The sequence below is a fragment of the Melitaea cinxia genome, chromosome 19 (genome assembly GCF_905220565.1).
Source record: "Melitaea cinxia chromosome 19, ilMelCinx1.1, whole genome shotgun sequence".
In the NCBI taxonomy this organism is placed as follows: domain Eukaryota; kingdom Metazoa; phylum Arthropoda; class Insecta; order Lepidoptera; family Nymphalidae; genus Melitaea; species Melitaea cinxia.
In genome coordinates, this window is record NC_059412.1 from 359,659 (window position 1) to 381,112 (window position 21,454).

General features: G+C 36.1%; 1 protein-coding gene across 1 annotated transcript; it reads left to right on the forward strand.

The window, feature by feature from the left end:
• Positions 1-1,077: 1,077 nt before the first annotated feature.
• On the forward strand, positions 1,078-21,064 carry LOC123662600 (GAS2-like protein 3). Its single transcript, XM_045597419.1, has 8 exons — positions 1,078-1,459; positions 15,871-15,995; positions 16,500-16,641; positions 17,120-17,321; positions 17,896-17,945; positions 18,376-18,488; positions 18,716-18,844; positions 19,005-21,064. Exons 1-8 carry the CDS (start codon positions 1,078-1,080, stop codon positions 19,959-19,961), a joined length of 2,100 nt encoding a protein of 699 aa, XP_045453375.1. The 3' UTR covers positions 19,962-21,064.
• Positions 21,065-21,454: the final 390 nt, after the last annotated feature.

The window sequence follows — 21,454 nt, forward strand, 5'->3', positions numbered from 1 at the left end:
AATTGCTTTCAAATTATTATTCGGCTCTTTGTCGATCAGAATTCTTATTATCTGTTTGTTTCTTATTTACGATCGTTAAATATCATTGGGCAGTATAAAATTTTTTTTTTTATATATTAGATATTTAAAGAGTGCTTGACTAATTTGCTGGTGGTTAGGCGCTTGTATTTAAAATGAGGCCCGAGTTCAAATATTATTGCACTGCAAAGTAGATATGAATTAGAATTATTGTGATGATTTTGATTGTTTTCATAGAAATACCTTCCTACATAGGTATATATGATCTTTTTATATCTTCTATTTCTATTGTTATCTGCTAATGGAATTAACGAAAAGAGTTCCGTATTAGCTTGACTAATGTATAACTAACAAGCCAAATAATACTATTTTGTTTTAATTACATACTTAAATGAATAACCTTCAGCTTGTCATTAAATTTTGCGTCGTCGTCAATTGTTCAGTTAAAATTAGTATTTTTAAATCATCATGTTCTGGCGATTCTTTTGTCCCTCTCAAGGCTGTGACATCCTCTAACAGTCCTATTACCAAAGTCATTAAAATTTAATGCCAGAGAACCCATCACGACTAATCACTTAAAAGCAAGTGTGACGCAAGTTTAGTTAAGTCAGTGAATATGGACTCACGAACTATTTACGCAAGTTTCTTATGTGCTAGATATTAGCTGCTCCGTCCGGGATGTGGCAAAATGTAACAGCAGTTTTCTTTCTCTCTCAGAACTTTTCTTTACTTTTTCTTTACCTGTTACCGTCACTCTTGCTGCATCGCTTCAGTCATCACCGTGTTGCATAGTTTGTTACAATTGTAACAGTTCTATGAAAAGAACGTTTTCGAAATTATTATCTAATCTAACGTAATGTAGGTCTAACGAAGTAACATAATATGATGTATTATGTAATTCGATCATAATTAGGTAAAGTGTAATCAATTGTTTATTGACTTGAATGTTTCAATCATTTTAATATGCCTAATATGGTAGTAGTATTTATTTCACTGTACAGTATTTCTTATAAAAATTGTTTACCAAGTACTCTATTGTCCACAGATCTGTGAGCCACCATGGCTTTTTACCGCTGTGGGCCAACTGCGATCGGGAGCCGCACCTCGTGGTCGGTGACGTCCCCCATGGAGTCGAAGGCTTTCGAGCGCCCCATTAGTGGCAACTTTGACAGGATCTTTAACGCTTTCGAACGCACTAACGCTTTCGAGTACGTGAGAAGCACGTTCGAGGGCAAGCAGGAGGAGAGGCACGTGGGCCACGGGGACATAGTGGTCAACAGGAAGATGTCCAGTAGCTTCGAGAGGGCGGACTGCGCCTTGGCCGCACAGACGCCGTGCTCCGACGACGAAGACTTCTATAGGGAGAAAATTCTGTACTCGCAGGCGAGGCAGCTGTTCCCGTTGCAGGAAGATCTGGCGGACTGGATCAATAAAACTATCGGTAGGTTAATTTTTTAACTTTAGGTCACAGGTTCACTTTGTGCAAATATATTCACATATTTGAATCTTCAATAAATATTGGTGTCAGATATAAAAACAAATATTAAGTCTTAATCCGGCAGTTATTACGAAGTCATTTACCGTAACTATGTAATTGTAGTTTACTCACTAAAACTAAATAATGATGGTCGTTAAATTTTGGTAGGTTAATTATTAGTATTACATCCTACGGATTACTGAATTTAGTAAGCTTCGAAATAGCAAGTTATAAAATTTTTAAGTGTTATAATCTCGGATAAAAAAGAAGATCTCTATAATAATATTTCTAGCCGATACGTGCCACTAAGCGGGGCGATAAAAATTGAGCGCTCGTGTAAGTTCAGTTTTATAGCTTTTACTATAAATTATTCTGAACTGTAGTAAAGACACGATTAGGTTCCGAGTAAAACTATAAATAAATTGACCTCTCGTTAACGGAGCCTTACTAATCCTTAGATATAAAATAATATGATACGTATGTGATGAAGATGTTACAGAAGTAATTGATAAACATTTGTCATAATATAAGGCTGCCAGCAATAACAGCGCACGTTGCAGCGGCGTCCTTTGAAAGGTCATCGACATCACTAATTATATTGTTGAATACGTTTCGACAGGCCCGCACTCGTTACATCACTCATATGTTGATTGTACTAATGTTACAGTAAACTGTAAGAACGGTCTGATGTAACTGCTCTCGTTCGAATGAACTTTGGATCTGATCATCAACCGTGACTTGTTGGGGTAATACTTTATGTAAGTAAAGGTATTGCAAACAAATTTAACCTTAAAAACAAATTGAAATCTCAGCAAACTTAGTTCTGTCTTACTACTGTATCCTGTACAGATATTTACGGATATGGAACCAGGATCTGCCTAAAACATTTTCTCTAAACCAAATGTTTTGTTTTCTTTCTTAATATTATGTGCTTAATACGCGAGTTCCCAAACATTATCATTCCATACGCAGATAATAATCGAGCGATTACTTGAAAGTCTAAACAATGCTTCTCCTAACATCCGTATTTTGTTGTTTGAGTATTTTAGCAATCTATCAGCTTTATGACTGATCATCCTTCTCATAATAGATATATATCTCGATGATTTATGATAAAAGTTACTTTGCCATATAAATATGACCGCAGTAAAAAAAGTATTGTAATATTCCTACTGACGCGTTACAGTGTGATAGAAATAAATTGTTATAGGGTTAGTATTTTTTACCGACTTCCAAAAAAGGAGGTGGTTCTCAATTCGACTGTATTTTATATATGTTACATCAGAACTTTTGACCGGGTGGACCGATTTCGACAATTTTTTTTTTAATCGAAAGGTGGTATATGTCAATTGGTCCCATTTAAATTTATTTGAGATCTAACATAACAACTACTTTTCGAGTTATATCTAATAATGCGTTTTATTTGACGCTTTTTCGTCGACCTACGTTGTATTATACCGCATAACTTTCTACTGGATGTACCGATTTTGATAATTCTTTTTTTGTTGGAAAGGGGATATCCTTAGTTTGGTACCATGATAAGAAAACCAAAAAATCGAGAAGAAAATCGAAATCGAGGGAAACTCTCGAAAATCCGCAATAACTTTTTACTGGGTGTACCGATTTTGATAATTTTTAATTTAATCGAAAGCTGATGTTTATCATGTGGTCACGTAAATTTTATCGAAATTTGATAACTACTTTTTGAGTAATCTTTGATAACGCGTAGTTACTTGACTATTTTTTCGTCGATCTACGTTGTATTACTCTTCGATGTAATTGAAGTCGGTTTTTTTTTTCGTTTGCGAGCAAACACAATTATTTACTTGAAAAGAACCAGAAGAAGCAATACCTATAGTTTGTAAAATGTAGATAATCTGACTTAATCTTAAGCGTACACGGACTGCGATCATCAGAGACAGCGTGACAATTGATTTTACGAGTTTCTCTGTCCCGAATAGCGCAGATATGAGTACTTTAAAGCAAGCCGACGACGTAGACCGCCGCGGCTCGGCGTGCAGATCTATCTGATGGGGAGAATTTCGTACTAGCATCCCGCGCTTAGAACTGTTTTTAATACAAATCCTAATAAGTACATTACTACAATAAACTTTACTATTTTGCTTATTGTAGGTAACCATAGTTTGTGTGTCTATATAAATAAAAATTAAATGTTATCTCGTAAGAGCATTGATTTGACAATTTTTTAATAAGCAAGTAGGTAAACATATTATGGAAGAAAATTTAGTAAAATCCTATTTAAGTTCGTAATCAATAGAAATACAATATTTTATGTGTTTTTTCTTTGTGTTTGAATTATTATCCAATTCACAAACTGTCTTCACAAAAACAAAAAGCCGCTATGGCATAACGTTCGGATAGGTATTACAAATATATTTGGAATGAAATATGTGTAGAGACCACATGGTGATGACGTCACCAGCTGTTTTAGTAGCTTTGTTTACAGTCAAGTAGCGACTTCGCCGGGCCTCGGCGCCTCGTGGGAGGTCTGATTAATTGCTACGCGTGGTTTACCAACTAACTTAAACGTTATTATATGAACAAATATTTGAAATAGTAACATTATAAGAGCGATAAAGATGATCAATTGTTTAAAATGTCTTAACAATAAAGATTGCTTTAAGTAATTTTTTTTATTTTATAATTATTGTAATTATGTCATACGTAGTGATTGATTTGAATACATAATATATTCAAATATTACTTATACATTAATCAAACTTCTGTGTTGGTGTTTGCACCAAGTTGATTTAGCATTTAATCGTCTATATTCATAAGCTTGTGGAATGCAAAAAACGTGAAGTTATTTGTGAATGCTAATCGATACGATTGTTTGGTTATTTACGACAGAGCTGCGACATGCCCGCGTCCGGTGCAATTAAACGCTCCACCGATATCGGCCGAACATTTCGTATTAGCTATGATAATACGTAATTACGTAGTCTATTTATTTGTATCGGAATTATGTGACTTTATGACTATCGGAAATTCGTAACAATTCAACTATAAATATTTTTAACTTTCGTGATTACTAACATTATAATTTATATATTAAATTGTGCACTGAGTGCATCCGTCTCTATATGGCATTTGAAATATTGTCGAAGCAAAATAACTTACAAAAGACATGGAACAATATTAAATCTTTAATAAAATTAGTTGTCTAGTTCACTTATAAAAGAAACCAACAGGAATAATCCCGTCATATAAATTCAAAATTTGTTCAATCAATGAAGAAAATGTACTCAGAGTTTATGTAAAAATTATTTCTGATTATTTGCAGTCGGTAACTGGCTTCGTTATAAAGTGTGTCATCTGCAAGGCCTGCGATTAATTTTCATTTCAACCGTCGGTTTGTGAACTAGAGTCATATTTTAATTGTTAACTCCATAAACTAGACAATTTGTACGTAATTGCCTCGTTCAGTCTGCTCAATTCTTCACTATAAATTCTTGTAACAGGGAGTTGGTAAAGTCGAAGATTCGCATATGTGCTCGATGACCTAAATACGTTTTTGTAATGTTACTTGTTATTATTTTTTGTAGGAAATATTTATATCAAATTTAAAAATAGGAACGCTCTAGGTTCTCAGAATATATTTCATCATAATTTGCATAAAACACAAACTAATGAAAAAATCCAGGCCACCTGTCTTGTCAAGTACTCGTCTTTAAAATTTAAGCTTAAAAATCTCTAAATTGCCAGCTAAGTACCTCTGATGAATCTTGCGTCAGTCGACAAAAATTGTGAGACATGTGTACTTATTGGCCCCCTTGAGCTAGATCAGCACGGTTGTGGCTCTTCTCTTTAAAATATTTGCCCAGGAGTATACGTTACCGGGCCATCATTATACAGTGTAAAGGTGCATTTCCGCAAGGCCTTGTAACTCCAATAGTAAAAATAACCCGATAGCAGGAAAATCATAACGCAATACAATTGCGTAAGAATTTATTGTAAAGATCTCTCGTACAATGTTCATAGTAAATACGTTTCAAGCAAGTGACGATAAAACTGATTGACTATTGTACAAGGATTGGCCTGAAAAACATAAATCTCTTCACGCCTACGCGCGCGTATCGTGATTCGTGAGTGATATCGCCCGATGCTGTGCCACCGGCACGTGCTCGTGGATCCTCCAAAACTATCTAATGTCTAGATCGTCCAGTTCGGCAAATAATTAATTTATCTTTTACTACCATAATTAATTTCTCAAAGTTTTTTTTTATATACAACTAGGTCGACAAACATACGTACGGCTCGCCTAGGGGTAGGCGATTACCGTAGCGTATGTCTATAAGCCTGTCACACCAGATCCGTCGCAAGCGTATGTAATACAATAATAACTAAAAATAATCTGTAAAATTGCGATTCAAAAGTTTTTTCGAAGCCTACTTGAATGAAGAAACGTGTACTTAATATTGTTTTTTTAATGCGTTTGCATATGTATTTTTATACACATAACTGCCTAAGTATTTGAACGACTATGATTTAGCATAAATTTTCCAGTATTTTCTCTACGATAAAAATTGTCTTAGAATTGACACTATTTAAGATTTCTAGTCTGGAAAATAAAATTGTCGATTTGTACTAAAATATGATAAAAAATAGCTACTGTATCGAGTATTGAATATAGTATATTCAGCTCTTCAACTTAGTGACATACACTAATGCAGCTGTATAGCTCCAATTATTGTATGCTAGTGACACCCACTACGGACTGGTAATCAGGCGCGACAAGTATTAATCAAACACGTAAGAACGCAGGTCATAAACAAACATATAATTTAATGTTCTGACGGTTCATTTCAATAAATAACTACAATAGACGTAGGAAACATAAATTCCTAACTCATTTGTTTTACATTGGCAACGCAACACCAGAAATTTAAATAACAAATAGGTGAAATAAGGCTTCAATATCCACCTGCCTATGTACTCGTAAGTATTATTTTATCTAAAAATATTTAAGAATCAAAATTTAATTGTATTATTCTTTTGTAAAAAAATGTTAATCATAAAAACTACAATCAAATAAGCGAGCTTATTTTCAAGTATTGAAGCACTTGATTGTCTCGAGATCAATACGAAATATAAAAATGTACACATGTTTTTTTCATTGTCGCCAACTGTCGTCGTTAAGGCATTTAAGCCTATTGTCACGAGGTGTCATTATATGCCATCACACAAGCCCCAATTACATTCGTCTCATCCGCTTAACACGTCACGAAAAAATGATCCTATTACTAAAGAAATATGATTCAAAATACTTCGAAAGGAAAATAATAATTTATGACGGATTAGAGTTTAGCACGTTGTTTCTTATTTTCACGCATCGCAGCGTTCGTGACAACAAGTCGAGATTAAATTAAATGTAGTGTACAAGGAGAGAAATTACTTAGCCGTAATCTGTAAGAGAAACACTTGAAGTGTTTGTGCGGTAGTCTCATAATAATCGCTGCTAACATAAAACGATATTAGTTGCACCGAATCTTAATCAGAGATTCGTCAGATTAGAGGTTGAAATCCAAGCGAGAAATATTCGAATCAAATGCAAATTATATAATGATCACACACATTAAGGCTGGATGAGGATTGCGGAAGACCGGGATGTGTGGCGCGAACTTGGGGAGGCCTATGTCCAGTAGTGGACTGCGACAGGCTGAAGTGATGACACATTAAGTACGCGCGCTACTTAACAAACGACTTCTAATTTTGCAAAATATGAAATATCCAACATTCTGGATACAAGAAATGTCCGTTTAACTTTTTAAGAGCACAAAAATTATGTCATGTCCGATACAAACAAACCTCAAACTTATCTGTTGTAAATATTTTTGATAATGAGAAATCTATATCTATAAAACTGAATGTTTGTCTGTATGTCCTTTATAGAATCGTAAAATATGCATTTGATCATGTCATGATCTTCAGCAAAGTGTTGTTCATGAGCCCCGAAAGGTTTCTGAGAGAGAGAAAAAAGCGTAGCAACGCCCGCAGGGTACAGCTAGTTTATTATAAACATGAAATGTAATCGAATAACTTTTATTGTAGGCATAAACAGTAGGTTCATAGTCCATTTTAAAACAATATTCGCGGTATCAAGGCTGTGCGTAATGAAAGCGCAGGACGAACGCAATTAGGTCGAAACACCTTTAATGGGCAAATTAAGGACAAAGATGTGTTCATATTGAAAATTGCCCTCCCACGCGTGGCCACACGTACGCACTTACCAACTAGACGTTTATCTATTAGCCTATAAACGCAAGACAACGTGTCTTTCTATTAGTCGCAAACAGTCTGACTTATCTTGAGAACTGAACAAGATAATAAGTCTTATGAAACTCATAAACATCAATATCTTATATAATTAAATATTACACTGATGAGCCTTTTCGAATTGCAGGTTCAATCCCGGCACATGACAAATATTTGTATTGGCTATATAGATGTTTGCCTTTATCTGGGTGTTTGTACAGTCCTTGTGGGTCTCCCCACCGTGCCTCAGAGAGCACATTAAGCCGTTGGTCCCGGTTGTTATCATGTACACCTAAAAGCGGTCGTTACTTATAGTAGGGAATATATCCACCAACAATTATAGGATTAAGCTGTCTGATCATTCTCCTACATGGGGAAAGAGGCCTATGGTCAGCAGTGGGATACTACAGTAGGCTGAAGCGTACATATAAAATTGTAATAATGTTGACTAATCGAAGAATAAATAGGTATGTTTCAATAGTGGTAATTCAATATCATAGATAGTGTAAGATTTACCCCTTATACCTATGCGTACCAACTGTATTATACTCATTAATTACGTTTGCCATCATCTCTAATGTTGTTTCCTGTGTAATCACGCTCCCGATATTACGAGTAACTTTGTTGTTTTATTGGATAATAAAACGAAGTAAACGGGAAAGTAGTCCGAAGCAATAAAAAATTGATTATGATGGGCAGTTGAAAATGGAGGCAGCGCTCATTATGCGACGGTATATCCTGAAATCAGTTTGCAAACTACCGCTAGAAATTGCGGAAGGTCCGATGATTCATTATGTAATAAATATAGTATATAATAACACTCATAGCTGCGGCGTGTACGTATCGGTACTGCAGCGCGCCCTGTCGCACAGGACGCCCGATGAATATTCAATGATCGGCACAAGCGACGAGAGGCGAGATAGAAAATATTTATATAAAGTTCACGGTTACTTTGTATAGAAAGAGCTATATTTTAATAATAGAATATAGTAAGAGTACATCATAATCAATATTTTATTTCCAGAATTGTTAATATTGATTGAGTACTTTCATTTTGTTGGCTGTGGTTTATAACACAAGCATTAAGTTGCTTACGGTAGGAATAGACGACCGTGTGTGTATGTTTTAGATATTTATTTATTTTCATTAATTTTGTATAAAATCTATAATGTATTTTGAATATAGTACATCGCTCATGAAAACTTTATAAAGCGCGATACGCTTCACAGCTTTCGTATTGCATAATATTTATGTACATACACTAACTACACAGGTACAACAAGATCTCAAAATAATGGCGAAAAACATTTTCCGGTATTCTCAAATTTCCAGAGAGGTGAGGTATTACGGTTTGTGAACTAGTCGCTGCATAGAATAATCGGTACATTAAAAGTTGAGCTGAATACGAATGTTACATTAATTTTAATACTTTAAAAACCTTATGATGATCAATCTGATATGCATTATTTCTGTTTTGGTGTACGATAAAGTGTATTGTCATGTTATGCTATGTTATTTCATGATCATTAATAAAACAAATCACGAGTCACGTAAGTTCATCGTTGTTTAAATGTATTGAGTACAATATAATCCTAGTTAGTTTTTATAAACCGCTACGTTTTATGTTTTGAAGCATTAGATTTATTATAATAATTTTCGACACCAAAGTTCCGTTGCGTCCCGAGGCTCGGTGACACTATTCGCAATTATAGGAACCGTTAACAGGCTTAACATTGTTACTGCGACCATCTCGGAGTTCGGGCGCGAATTGATTTACATTCATTATAACCGATTAAGTAGAACCGGCACATCCGAGCGCGATGGAACAAGATTAAAAATGTTTTCCTTAATAAAATAACAAAATGACATCCGCTCCTTTATTCGGTCTCATGACATTCAACGCAGCCATGGTTTCAACTCATCTTCTCACCTAAATGCATTTTTAACCTTGTAGATATATTTAAAGATATTTATTATCAGGTTGAGGCTCGATGATTTATTTTTAAAAAATCACACGTAGAGACCGGTTATTAAGACTTTCGATGTTGTGCTAGCCGCCGATATCGGCGGTCTTCACACGATGCATAAAGTCAAGGCGAACGAAATGTGCAGAATTGTAATCGCTTTTATGATATCAATAATCGATATCTGAATAAGGTTGTGAATAATTAATGTATGATTTTATTGAACACTAGCTGACCCGGCAATCGTTGTCTTGCCGCTAAACGCTATTAAAAATAGGGGTTGATGGTAGAGGGTTGAAAATTTAGGGTTGTGTGTATTTTTTAATTTTGTATCATAAAAAAATAGAAATTAAAAATTTTGTCTAAAAAATAAAAAAAAAATTTAGGGGTGGACTACCCCTAAGATTTAGGGGGATGAAAAATAGATGTCGGCCGATTCTCATAGATACCGGATAAGCACAAAAAATTTCATCAAAATCGGTCAAGCCGTTTCGGAGGAGTATGGCAACGAAAACTGTGACACGAGAATTTTATATATTAGATTATACATATTTACAATTCACAACTTAAGAACTAGATATTTATAAATAATTGTGGTAAAAATCATGTTCGAATTTTTTTGAATCATGTAGAATCGCTATGCCGATTCTCTGGGCAAAAAATGCACCAACCCTCTGGTCACCAGTGGATGCAATAAGGCGAGGAGTTATCTCATTTTTTTTTTATCAGGTTGTGAATTACCTTGAGCTGGATGAGTAAATGCAATGAACAGTAACTTTTAAAAAATTACTGTATCATAATAAATGTTCCATGTTAATACAAGACTAGAATCATTGCGAGCTTGGCGCCTAGGCCCGGTTGATGTTAAAATCTTACTATCAAAAGACCGTGATTATCTTATTAAAAAGCACATGAAATATCTTGTTCTATGATAGTGTTCATATCTTGTCGTTACGTTTCTAAAAGGACAAATCACAAGTATCATAAGAAACCATAAATAAGCAAATTGTATGCAGTTATTCGAATTAGGGTAAGGAATACCCCACGGAAAATTATTTCACTTGTCTCTGGCGGCTACTGCTATATAAAGCACAAAATGTTATTTAGTATTGTATGGTAATGATAGCTATGATGAAATTTTAATATCTTAACCGGCGTCTTCTACGGTCTTATGAAATAACAATAACTCTACTTGCAATAGAGAAAATGTTGGAAAGGTCTAGTGTTGGTAGCTATTTCATTTAATAAAAAATGTATCTTCGACAAGTTTATGTTTCCTACCTACTACTTAAATAAATTATACTTTTAGCAATTCTATTACGACTACTAGTACCTACATATAACTTAATATTCCTGTTAAAACTAACTAAGTCTTCTTACTACTAAAAACAGGTTTTTTTTCTGTTCGATCATCATTATACAATACTCATATTTTAATTTAAAAAAAAAAAAAAAAAAACGAGTGCCTTAGACCACACGACTGAAGTAAAACTTCTTCGATTGCCCTTACAGTAATATACGAAACGTAACATCCCTCTTTCTATCTTCACTAACTCATATCTCCTTCTCAACTTCCGTTCGCCTCTCCCGATCACACTTTTCGTAACGCTCTCGTCACGTATTCACCGGCTTACACAAGTCAAGCGTGCGTAAAGAAATTTTACTTCAATAAAGTTTTATAATTATTAATGATGATTTTGTTTGCACTATCAAGATTAATGCCATTCTTGCTACAGCAGCGGTCGGCCGACCGCACGCTACGCGCACCTTGTCTTGTCAGAAATTAATAATTTTCGTAATGTCGGAGTCGTTGGTTGGTTGGCTCGGCCATCATATCGTTTCGCTTTTCAATCAATTAACGCGATCATTTTTCATACATTTCTTTGTTTTTATTTAATGAATTATAATATCTGAATTCTCAATAGGTTTCTTATTTATAGATTACTTTAAATGTTAAATGACTTTTAATAAACCTTCATTTTTTTGTAAAATATTATAAAACTAGCAGTGCCCCCCGGATTCACTCGTGTTAATTTAAGGAAACGAAGTACTAAAATTTTATTTAGCCATTATCATTTATTTAGCCATATTCATCGGTAAATGGACTATCCAACACAAATATATTTTTTCAATTAGAGCCAGTAGTTGCTGAGATTAGCCCGAATAAACAAATAAATATACTTTTCAGCTTTATATTATTAATATAGACATAAAAGAAATGAAGGTACTACTCTTTATTTAATTTTATTATATCTTTTGTCTTATCGTTAACATATCGAAGGTTATGTAATAAGTATTTCAAACCTTGAGAGAGTAGGTTTCGAATTTTTACAGTTCAGTTGTGACACGTAAAAATTTTATTGTTCTACAAATGTAATATCAAAAGCAGACACAGCAGCATGATATGTAGATAATTATAAAATAATTTTCCCAAAAATCTATACTAATATTATAAAGCTCAAGAGTTTGTTTATTTGAATGCGCTAATCCCAGGAACTGGTCCGATTTGAAAAATTATTTCAGCGTTAGATAGCCCATTTATCGAGGAAAGCTATAGGATATACTTATATCATCACGCTAAGAGCAATAGAAGCGGAGCAACAATGAGAATGTTTCAAAATCGGATTTTTCCCTTTTGAGAGCTACCGCTGCGTGCGTTGCAGTTTCGCGGGTAAAAGCTAGTAAAATCATAAAATTATTTCCAACGTAAAATACTAAATTTTCTGTATTCACGAAAAATTAAAAATAATAAAGATTAATGAAGCAGTAATATCCTATCTATATTACACAACTGAGATAATGTAAAAGAAGCCAAGGGTGCTGAACCTTAAAACAAATACCATAAAACACAATGCTCTTAAAATTCATTAATTTGTACTATCGCTTAGCTTCACAACTTACGTTATATGTGTGCGCAGGTTATAAGTATATTTAAACGTTGCACTTTGTCTGTAGAAAAGTGATCGACCTTCGATAATCCGAGATAGCTGCCGTCCGTCGATTATATGCACTGTCGCACGCTGCGATCTCACAATTACGCCGACATTGATACATTAATCCACTTATACAAATATTAATAACGCAAATACCAGCTCTAGCTACCTTGGAGCACTTCATGACGATCTAGTGGTACGTTGTGTGGCCGATTAGTTGAGGCATCACGGTTTAGAGTGGTATCTCTCGATACAAGAAGAAGCAGATTAACAATAATTAGGTCCATGTACGAATATTTAGACGACTTCAATACCACTTTACCGCATTGGACTATTTTATATTTTTATTGCAAATTTTTACAGTTCTAGTCATACACATGGTACACCAATGGCAAAAACCATTCCGGTGTAGTGGCGCGAGTAGCTGCCTAAGATACCGACGATTTTCAGGTCGATTCGTAGTGGAGCAGCGTGGTGGATTAAGCTCCAATATTTTTGCTACATAGTGAAAGAGACCTATTCCCAGCAGTGGGGTATTATAGACTGAATCAAATATACACTAAAATCCACTAAATCCAAACAGTTTTGACACTAGATAAGACCGGCATAATTATTTTTACGTTTATTGCAAAACCACTTGATCACTCATAGTATAACAACAATAGTAATGTGGATTTTAAACCAATTTTAATCACAATGTGTACAAACATACCTTCTATTTTTGACACATTAGATTTCAATGCATTTAATGCTACGATATCTTATAAATAATGAACGATACGATATCTTATAAAAGTTAAGTAAAGTTAGTATGTACGAACATCTATCGTCCAGAAATATTAGCATTACTAGCTGTGCGCGCGCATTCTTCGCGTAGAATTAAAAAAAAAAACTAAAATAAAAGCCTAAGTTACTCCTTATTACATCAACTATCTGCCAGTGAAAGTCCCGTCCAAATCGGTTCAGCCGTTTCAGAGATTAGCCGGAACAAACAGACAAAAATTGTAAAAAATGTTATTTTAGCTTATGTACCGTATATAGATTCATAATTATGCATTTAGTAAAAAGCGGTTATTTTAATGTTACAAACAGACACTGCAATTTTATTTATTTGTATAGAAGTATAGATTTAAAATTTGTTTTGCAAAGTATGAATAGGACACGATTGTGCTAAAAATAAACCTGGTCTCAATGGAATGTGCAGCGACACGCAGCAGCTGATAGAGATCTTTTAAAAAAGGGTTGCATGCGATCGTAGAACAAAATGACGCGTAGAGCTTGCATCGGAGAAAAAAACTTGGTTATTGATAATATGCGTGTAACAGTCTACGTGTTCAACTATTCGCTTCATTGTAGTATAAAGAAAAATAATTTATCCGGAATAATTTGAATGATTTTTAACTCTGAGCTTTCGCGTAGCAACAAGACATTTCAAGGCTGTCTCTCCATAAAATTTAAAAGTATAAATGGCTCTCAAAATAGTAGACAATAGAACAAGATATCAAATCGCCTCGAGATATCTGGCGCACGCGGTGCAATGCTGCAGAGCGGAGCTTGTCATCTATTATTCACGAGCACGCGACGCCGGGGGGCGCGTTACGTATCAACGGATCGTCGCAAGAGTTGAGCGACCGAATGCTGGATTTTATTATTCCGACATGTAAAAATACTTTTATTATTGTTTTTTTTTAAGTAAAACTTGTTTACGCACGCTTGACTCGGGGAGGAAGCTGGTGAATGCATGACGAGAGCGTTACGTAAAGTGTGATCGGGCGAGGCGAACGGAGCAAGAGAGAGAGGTGCGACCAACTATTTTCTTCCTCATTTTCTCTCATAGCTAGTTACGTTTAGTATATCTAAGACACAGTGCAGGAATATTGTGCAGTTTTACTTCAGTCGTGTGGTCTAAAGAACACTCGTTTTTTTGATAGTTGAAAATATGTAAGCTTGTGGCCATACCTGCCTACTAGTACTACCTGCCTTTACACAGTTAATATTGGTATGCCAACACTAATTCTATAACTGTATTTAAAAATTTAAAAATAATTCCATACATTCACATCGTATGTTTGGGGAGTTGGAGCGGGCTAACGAAGTTTGACGTTGTGTGACATGAGGGGTGACGAGTTATTATTTCGGGGGTTTGAACTCAAAATGTTGAAGCTTTTATTAAAAATACATTTTCATAATTTATTATTTTGCAAGTACTATTCCAGTATTTTTGAAATTTAAAATTGAATAATAATTATGTCGTGTCATATTCTTGATATACAAATGTGAATACGCAAATCGACACTTAAGGAATTAAAACGATAAATATATTTTGACTAGCCCGTTGGCGCAGTTTGTAGTGGCTCCGCGGGTTATGGGTACGATTCTCGCCTGAGTCTGAGTGTAATATATATGAATACTATCCATGTAGCATCTGTAAAAGCTAACTTGCACAGCAGCTGGTCGCGGGCACCGGTATAGCGTGTTCGGTACGTCACGGGAGCGGCGACGCGTGACAGCGAGCGACGATAAACACCAACTTATACGGTTATCTAACGGGCTGCTCGCCAGTGCAGTGGGTCACAAAACCATTAGTCTTATTTATGATACAATTAACTTCTATTAGGTTCATAATTCTAAAAAACTTGTTAGCCGTTACTTTCGACTCATTACTTTTTGTCTAAGGCTAATGTGTCTTACTCAGGCAATCTCACCAGTTTGCGCATGTTTGTACGCAATAAGATCGTGGAGTGTCTTAAACAAGTATCTTTACGATATTTATATTTACTGTTGTACGATTAGGTCGTAGTTTACGCTGTACTAATGATAGAACTAAACTATAAGTTACGATCTTATAAATAATTTAAAACAGAACGCAGTTTCGGGCGGACTTTGATTTGTGTAGTATTTCATATTTGTTTACTTATCCAAAGCGAGAAAGAGAGAAAAAAAGAGAAAGAGGGAGTGCAAAACTTGTTTTGTTCAAAGTATAGAATCGACTCCTTTCTCATAAAAAAAACTTTAGGGTGAAGCTTACAAATCAAATAAAATTCAAATTTCTTCTAAACATTGCTAAAACACGATTATTCGATCACACACGATCGATCGAAACATGAAATCATGAATCGTTGTCTGACAAGAAACGGCTCGTGCTTGGTTTGAGAGTTCGAGGTACTTTAATTAAAAACCATCGTTTTTTTTTTTTCGATAGGTATAACGTACCTGACCGGCGAGAATTTCTTTGATGTGCTGGACAACGGTGCGGAGCTGTGCCAGCTCGCTGTGGTCATCCACGAGCGCGCGCGGGAGGCACTCGACCAGGGGCTCATTGTTGGGGTGAGTAACATTCTATTATCTAAAAAAAATATCAATAAATTCGTACGTACGTACTGTGTAAGCATTGTTGCCATAAATAGTTTTTTGCTTGATGTTTGTTCTGTACTTGCGTACTGGTTGACCCAGATAGTTAATCCGAGTGAGTTGATCTTAATCGGAAGTGCCCGGTTATAAATCCGGACTGGCATTGCTGGATGAATAATTTGAAGAATTGAATTGTGTAAAGTGGAGCGAGCAGAGGATTTAATAATAGAAGTGACCCCTACGTGACTACTACTATACATATATCATACCAAATTGCAGGATTAATCTGCCACGTTGCTTTCCTATGAGCTCGTGAATGTTTCCCCTACTTAATGTGTAACGACTGATAGTATAAAACTCAACTTCCTAACGACTAAGCGATATGTGCCATTGCTTTTTACATACACATTATTATCTTGGTACGTATTATAAGTCCTAATAGTAGTAGTTGACAGATAAATAAAGTTACCACTATTCCAGCCAGTACCAGCGATCCGCGGGCGCTGCTGGCAGCGCGCGGCGCGTCGCAGCTTCTTCTCGCGCGACAACGCGGAGAACTTCATCACCTTCTGTCGCGACCTCGGCGTGCACGAGAACCTGCTCTTTGAAAGCGATGACCTTGGTAACGTTGCGATCCTATTAAGAAATATTCTTATTATTATTTTGAAACGAAAAAAAGGAAGTTTAGAACATCCTCTCTTAATATTTGCCGTTATAGAAATACGTGAAATAAAATGCTCTCAACATAAGTTTAAACTTCATTCCGTATATGATGCTATTACTTCTTGCATACATATAATCAAACACTTTTACGTAGTGAAAAAAGGAAAAAAAAACAACAGTACAGAAATAAAATTAAACAAAAACGAGTTACAATGATAGCATGCAAAGGCGGTCTTATTGCTTTATATTTTTTGATAGACGAATTTCTAGTTATTTAACAAAAAAACTTTTTTTTTGTTTCTAGTTAAAATAAGCAAAGAAGAAAATGAACTCGAAATAAACAAATGAGCCTCGTAAGAATCACTTACATTGGACCACACTTTCACGGATCACCGGTTAAGAATCAGTGATATAGAGATATTCTTTTAATTTTTCAGTATTGCATAACCAACCACGCCAGGTGATCCTCTGCCTGCTGGAGGTGGCGCGGCTGGCTACCAAATTCAACGTGGAGCCGCCAGGGCTGGTGCAGCTGGAAAAGGAGATCGCGATGGAGGAGCGTGACTCGGGGCTGGACTCTGCCATGTCAGGTGCCGCCTGGCAGTTCCGCGACCACTCGCCATCGCCCATCAGAGAGAAGTACGAACATACATTAACTTTTGGAGCAAAAACGTTTGTGTATTATTATCAACTGTGGACATCCTGAGTATTATCGATAAAGAAGTTTGTCAATAGATATTATAATTTCATACATTCTCAGATTTTTTTTTTGGAATATATTAGGTACTTAATTGCTTACAAGAACGTACATTACTAATAAAATTTAAATATTATTGAATAATTATTTCTTCGTTAAATAGCAAAGTCATAAAAACGGCGTATGGACACAAATGTACGTTCAGTCTGTCTAGACTCTACTACGTTAGATACTACTAAGACTACTAATTCATTAATTATAAATATATGATCCCACTTAAGGTATAATATAATTGATACATTGTAGTACGAATCAGTCACGACTATTTTTGTTTAAGAGACACAGCCTTATAAATTTGACAATAGATTCGATAGTATTCGTAATAAGACTTGAGTACTAATTCTGTTATGTTACAGTGTAGGTTGTAGATTCATCATTGTTTATTTTTATTATTAATAATTATCTATTACACACTTCTAATACACGCCTCTAATAACAGTAATAACATTGTTGCAGATCAAGAAAAGAGGCGTCGGATTTAGCTTCTTCGCCGCAACCTAATGATAGTAAGTTTTCTTTAAATCATAAAATTGAAAATTAAAAGACAGTATGAAACAATCACGTAGATAACAGCACAATACAAATTACTGTTATTTAATAGTACAAAAAGAAAAGCAGTCCCTGCTTACTGTAATAAAAAAAAATGTGTTGCAAATAATTTAAACATTTTTTTGCGTCAAAATAGAATATAAAAAAGTTTTTGTTATAATTAAACAACTTTTTCTGATTTTATCACGGTTTAAGTTTTTTTAGATGCCCGATGTTGCGGGTACCTTACAGCAACCATGCTCACGGGAGGAGGAGTAAATTTGTTTCATTGTAATGAGTGAAATCTGCGTAAACAAAAGTTGTAATGTTGATCGTTTTTGTACAACTTTCTTGGAATACAATAAATAACCATCACGTAAAACTAATAAGTATGTTTCATATTTGTAGATCAGCTGTCGGTGCCTGATAATGTGGACGCCGAGAGCACCAAGTCGGGAGATACGGAGAACAGCAGCGACACCGACGTGCCGCTCAGACCCACCAACGAACTGGATAAACGAGTACGGATCCTTTAGTGTACCCAGATTGTAAATACCCACCAATGTTCAATTAAGAACTTTGTAAGAAAAATGTGAACCAAAAAGATTGAAGGTTGTTGTGGGCTATGTAGTGCTTGTGTTGGTATTCCATGTTCAGTTTTTGAAATCCTGTATAAACATTTTGTTTTTACCAGTAAATTTTGTCCTGTGCTTAACCCATTTTAACTAAAAAACGCCTGAATGTTAAGGTTCAACTGGTGACGCGGCTAATGGAACGCGGCTGCAACTGCGGTTCGGGCAAGTGCTCGAAGTTGCTGAAGGTGAAGAAAGTCGGCGAAGGACGGTACAATATCGCTGGACGAAATGTCTTCATTAGGGTTAGTATACGCTGGTTAAAAAAATATCTAGTTATGCAGTAAAACTTACACATGATAATCATTTTTGACATAAGTTTTGCTTTTGAAACATTAATTCTGTAGATGTAAGGTTATTACTAGTATTGTATTGCAAATGACTAATTCGGTATTTATGCCCCAGCTGCTGAAGGGCCGGCATATGATGGTGCGCGTTGGCGGCGGCTGGGACACGCTGGAGCACTTCCTGTCGCGCCACGAGCCCTGCCAGGTGCGGCTCGTGACGCAGGGCCGGCGCGACGTGCTGCCCCTGCCGCCCTCGCCCCCCGTCCCCGAGCCCTCGCCGGGCACCGCGTCCCCCGTCGACAGCAAGGCCTCCTCCGTCAGCGGCAAAACGTCCCCCGTGGACCCCAAGCTCGGCCGCCCGCGCTCCTCGAGCAAGCCGAGCAGCGGCAAAACCTCCCCGCTCGAGCCGCGCCGCACCTCCACCCCCAACAAACCAGCGCCAGTTAGGAATAGATCCGCTCTCACCCTCCCGCTCAAGGACGCGGCGGCCGAGAAGTCCCCCGCACCTCGCGCTAGAAAGCAGTCCGCACCCTCCAGCTTCAGCACGCCCGGCACGCCCACCGGCAGGTCGGTCCGCACGCCGCCCGTAGAGCTGCGCAAGTCGCTCACTTCGAACGCCTTAGTTAACACGCCCAAGAAGTCGAGAAGTATGAGTCTCGCGAACGCTCATAGAGACGATAGAAAATCTTTCTGCGGGACCGACAAGCTGAACCAGGCCAAGAGGAATGGGAGCGCGAGTGGCGCGAGCACTCCGACCGAGCCGCTCGGAACGCGGAAGACCCGGAGCCAGAGCCTCGCCTCCACTCCCGTCAACGAGCCTAAGAAAACTCTAACGAACGGTTACACGAAGAAGACGCGAAGCATGAGTCTCGCAGGGCCGGTCGACTTCTCGAAGCCGCTGAACAAGAGCTCCTCCGTCTCGACCAACGGCTCGTTGACGCAGGCCGCTATCGAGGAGAGCATCCGAATCTCTCTGGAAGCGAGCATAGCGGATAACACTTCTCCCAAAAAACCCTTTTTACACATAAAAGCCAAATACCGTAGTCCCCCGCCCCGAGAGATTCCGCCCAGATAATTGTACCACGGTTCGATTCCTCATTCCATTAGTTTTTAAACTTGACGATAATTGTAGTTACTGCGATAGAGTTATGTAAGTTACGAGAACGTCGGCGCGGACTTTCCGCTGTGAAATTTTTGAATCCCGTGATCAAAGTTCAATTAGACATTAGTTTTCTGGTAAGATAGTCGGTAAGCGTTATTTAGATCTCCTAAGCAATCTCATATTTATCACCTAGTAGTGGGTAGACGCAATTATCATTACTTTCTATAATAATTCATCATTACTCCAGCTACCGGGAGACTAGTCATAATGATTTTTATAAATAACTATAATCATAAATATTAAAATGTACTTTTATTATCACTTTCCAATTGCAATAATTATTTGATTAATTTATAATTTAATAACAATTTCGAGTAATAATTAGGAGTCTTTAATAAATGTAGTTTTGTGTAAATTATTTAATATTTATAATGTTTGCATGTTGGTATTAATTATTGTACGTATTTTATGTTTTGGAGGCACGTTATTAATTTGACTCTTCATCATTTGGAGAATTCGCATATTAATATAACCATGCATATACTATTTTCAAACACACTTGTATCGCTTTCGTGTTATTCATTGTATTCTAATTATATTACCATTTCGGGTAAGTATCGTAAGTTGTAACGAAACGCGTCCGCACGCACCGAGAGACCTCAGGGGTACAAACTAAGAAATGTTAAATGTCCACACATCATCTATTTTCGTACAATGTAATGATATACAATATTTTTGCACTTAGATAGACTAGCACTAGCTAGATGCTGATGTTATTGAAACTTTACGTAAGAATCTCACTCAAGCCAAATAAATGTTAATCACGAATTTTCGCTATGATCAGAACAATAAATTACCACTTTTCACTTTCACTGTCTTGTAAAGTAAAATAAAAATTAATTATCAAAATGAAATAAATATCTTTTATATAAAAAGAAAAAGAAGAGCTTAGCTAAAGTTAGCTGAATGGTGATAATTTAAAACATATTATGACTGCCGATCTACCAATTTACAATATTGTGCCAACAGTTTTAACATTGTATATGGTTGAAATAAACTTTTTGATATTCATTGCCTCTTGTTGTTTTAATCGCTAGTAGTTAATAATTAAGATACGTATCATCCTCATCCTCATCTACACACATTTATTTATTCACACAGTACAAGCAGAAGTAATTTTTTGCTTACTAGACTATTTCACGCTATAATGTGAATCATATTATTATGAAACTGCTAAGAGCTTACCTCTTTTTGCGCAAACTGAAGACTAAATTCACATTATACCTACGTTTGACTCAATTAGTTTTTGCTTTAGTGATAACGAAAATTCCATTATTGCAGCGGTTGCTTAGTTCCATTCACGCTGAACAGAATCTTTTTATATACACAAATAGTTATTTCTGGTCTACTGTTTATCGTTGTGAACATATTTATCGGAGAACACGAAAATTTTAGCGTAGTTAGTA

Coding starts and splice junctions, on each gene's coding strand:
- LOC123662600 (XM_045597419.1), top strand. CDS start 1,078: ATGGCTTTTTACCGCTGTGGGCCAACTGCGATCGGGAGCCGCACCTCG. Junction 16,642..17,119: donor CTTTGAAAGCGATGACCTTG/GTAACGTTGCGA, acceptor TTAATTTTTCAG/TATTGCATAACCAACCACGC. Junction 17,322..17,895: donor CCATCGCCCATCAGAGAGAA/GTACGAACATAC, acceptor ACATTGTTGCAG/ATCAAGAAAAGAGGCGTCGG.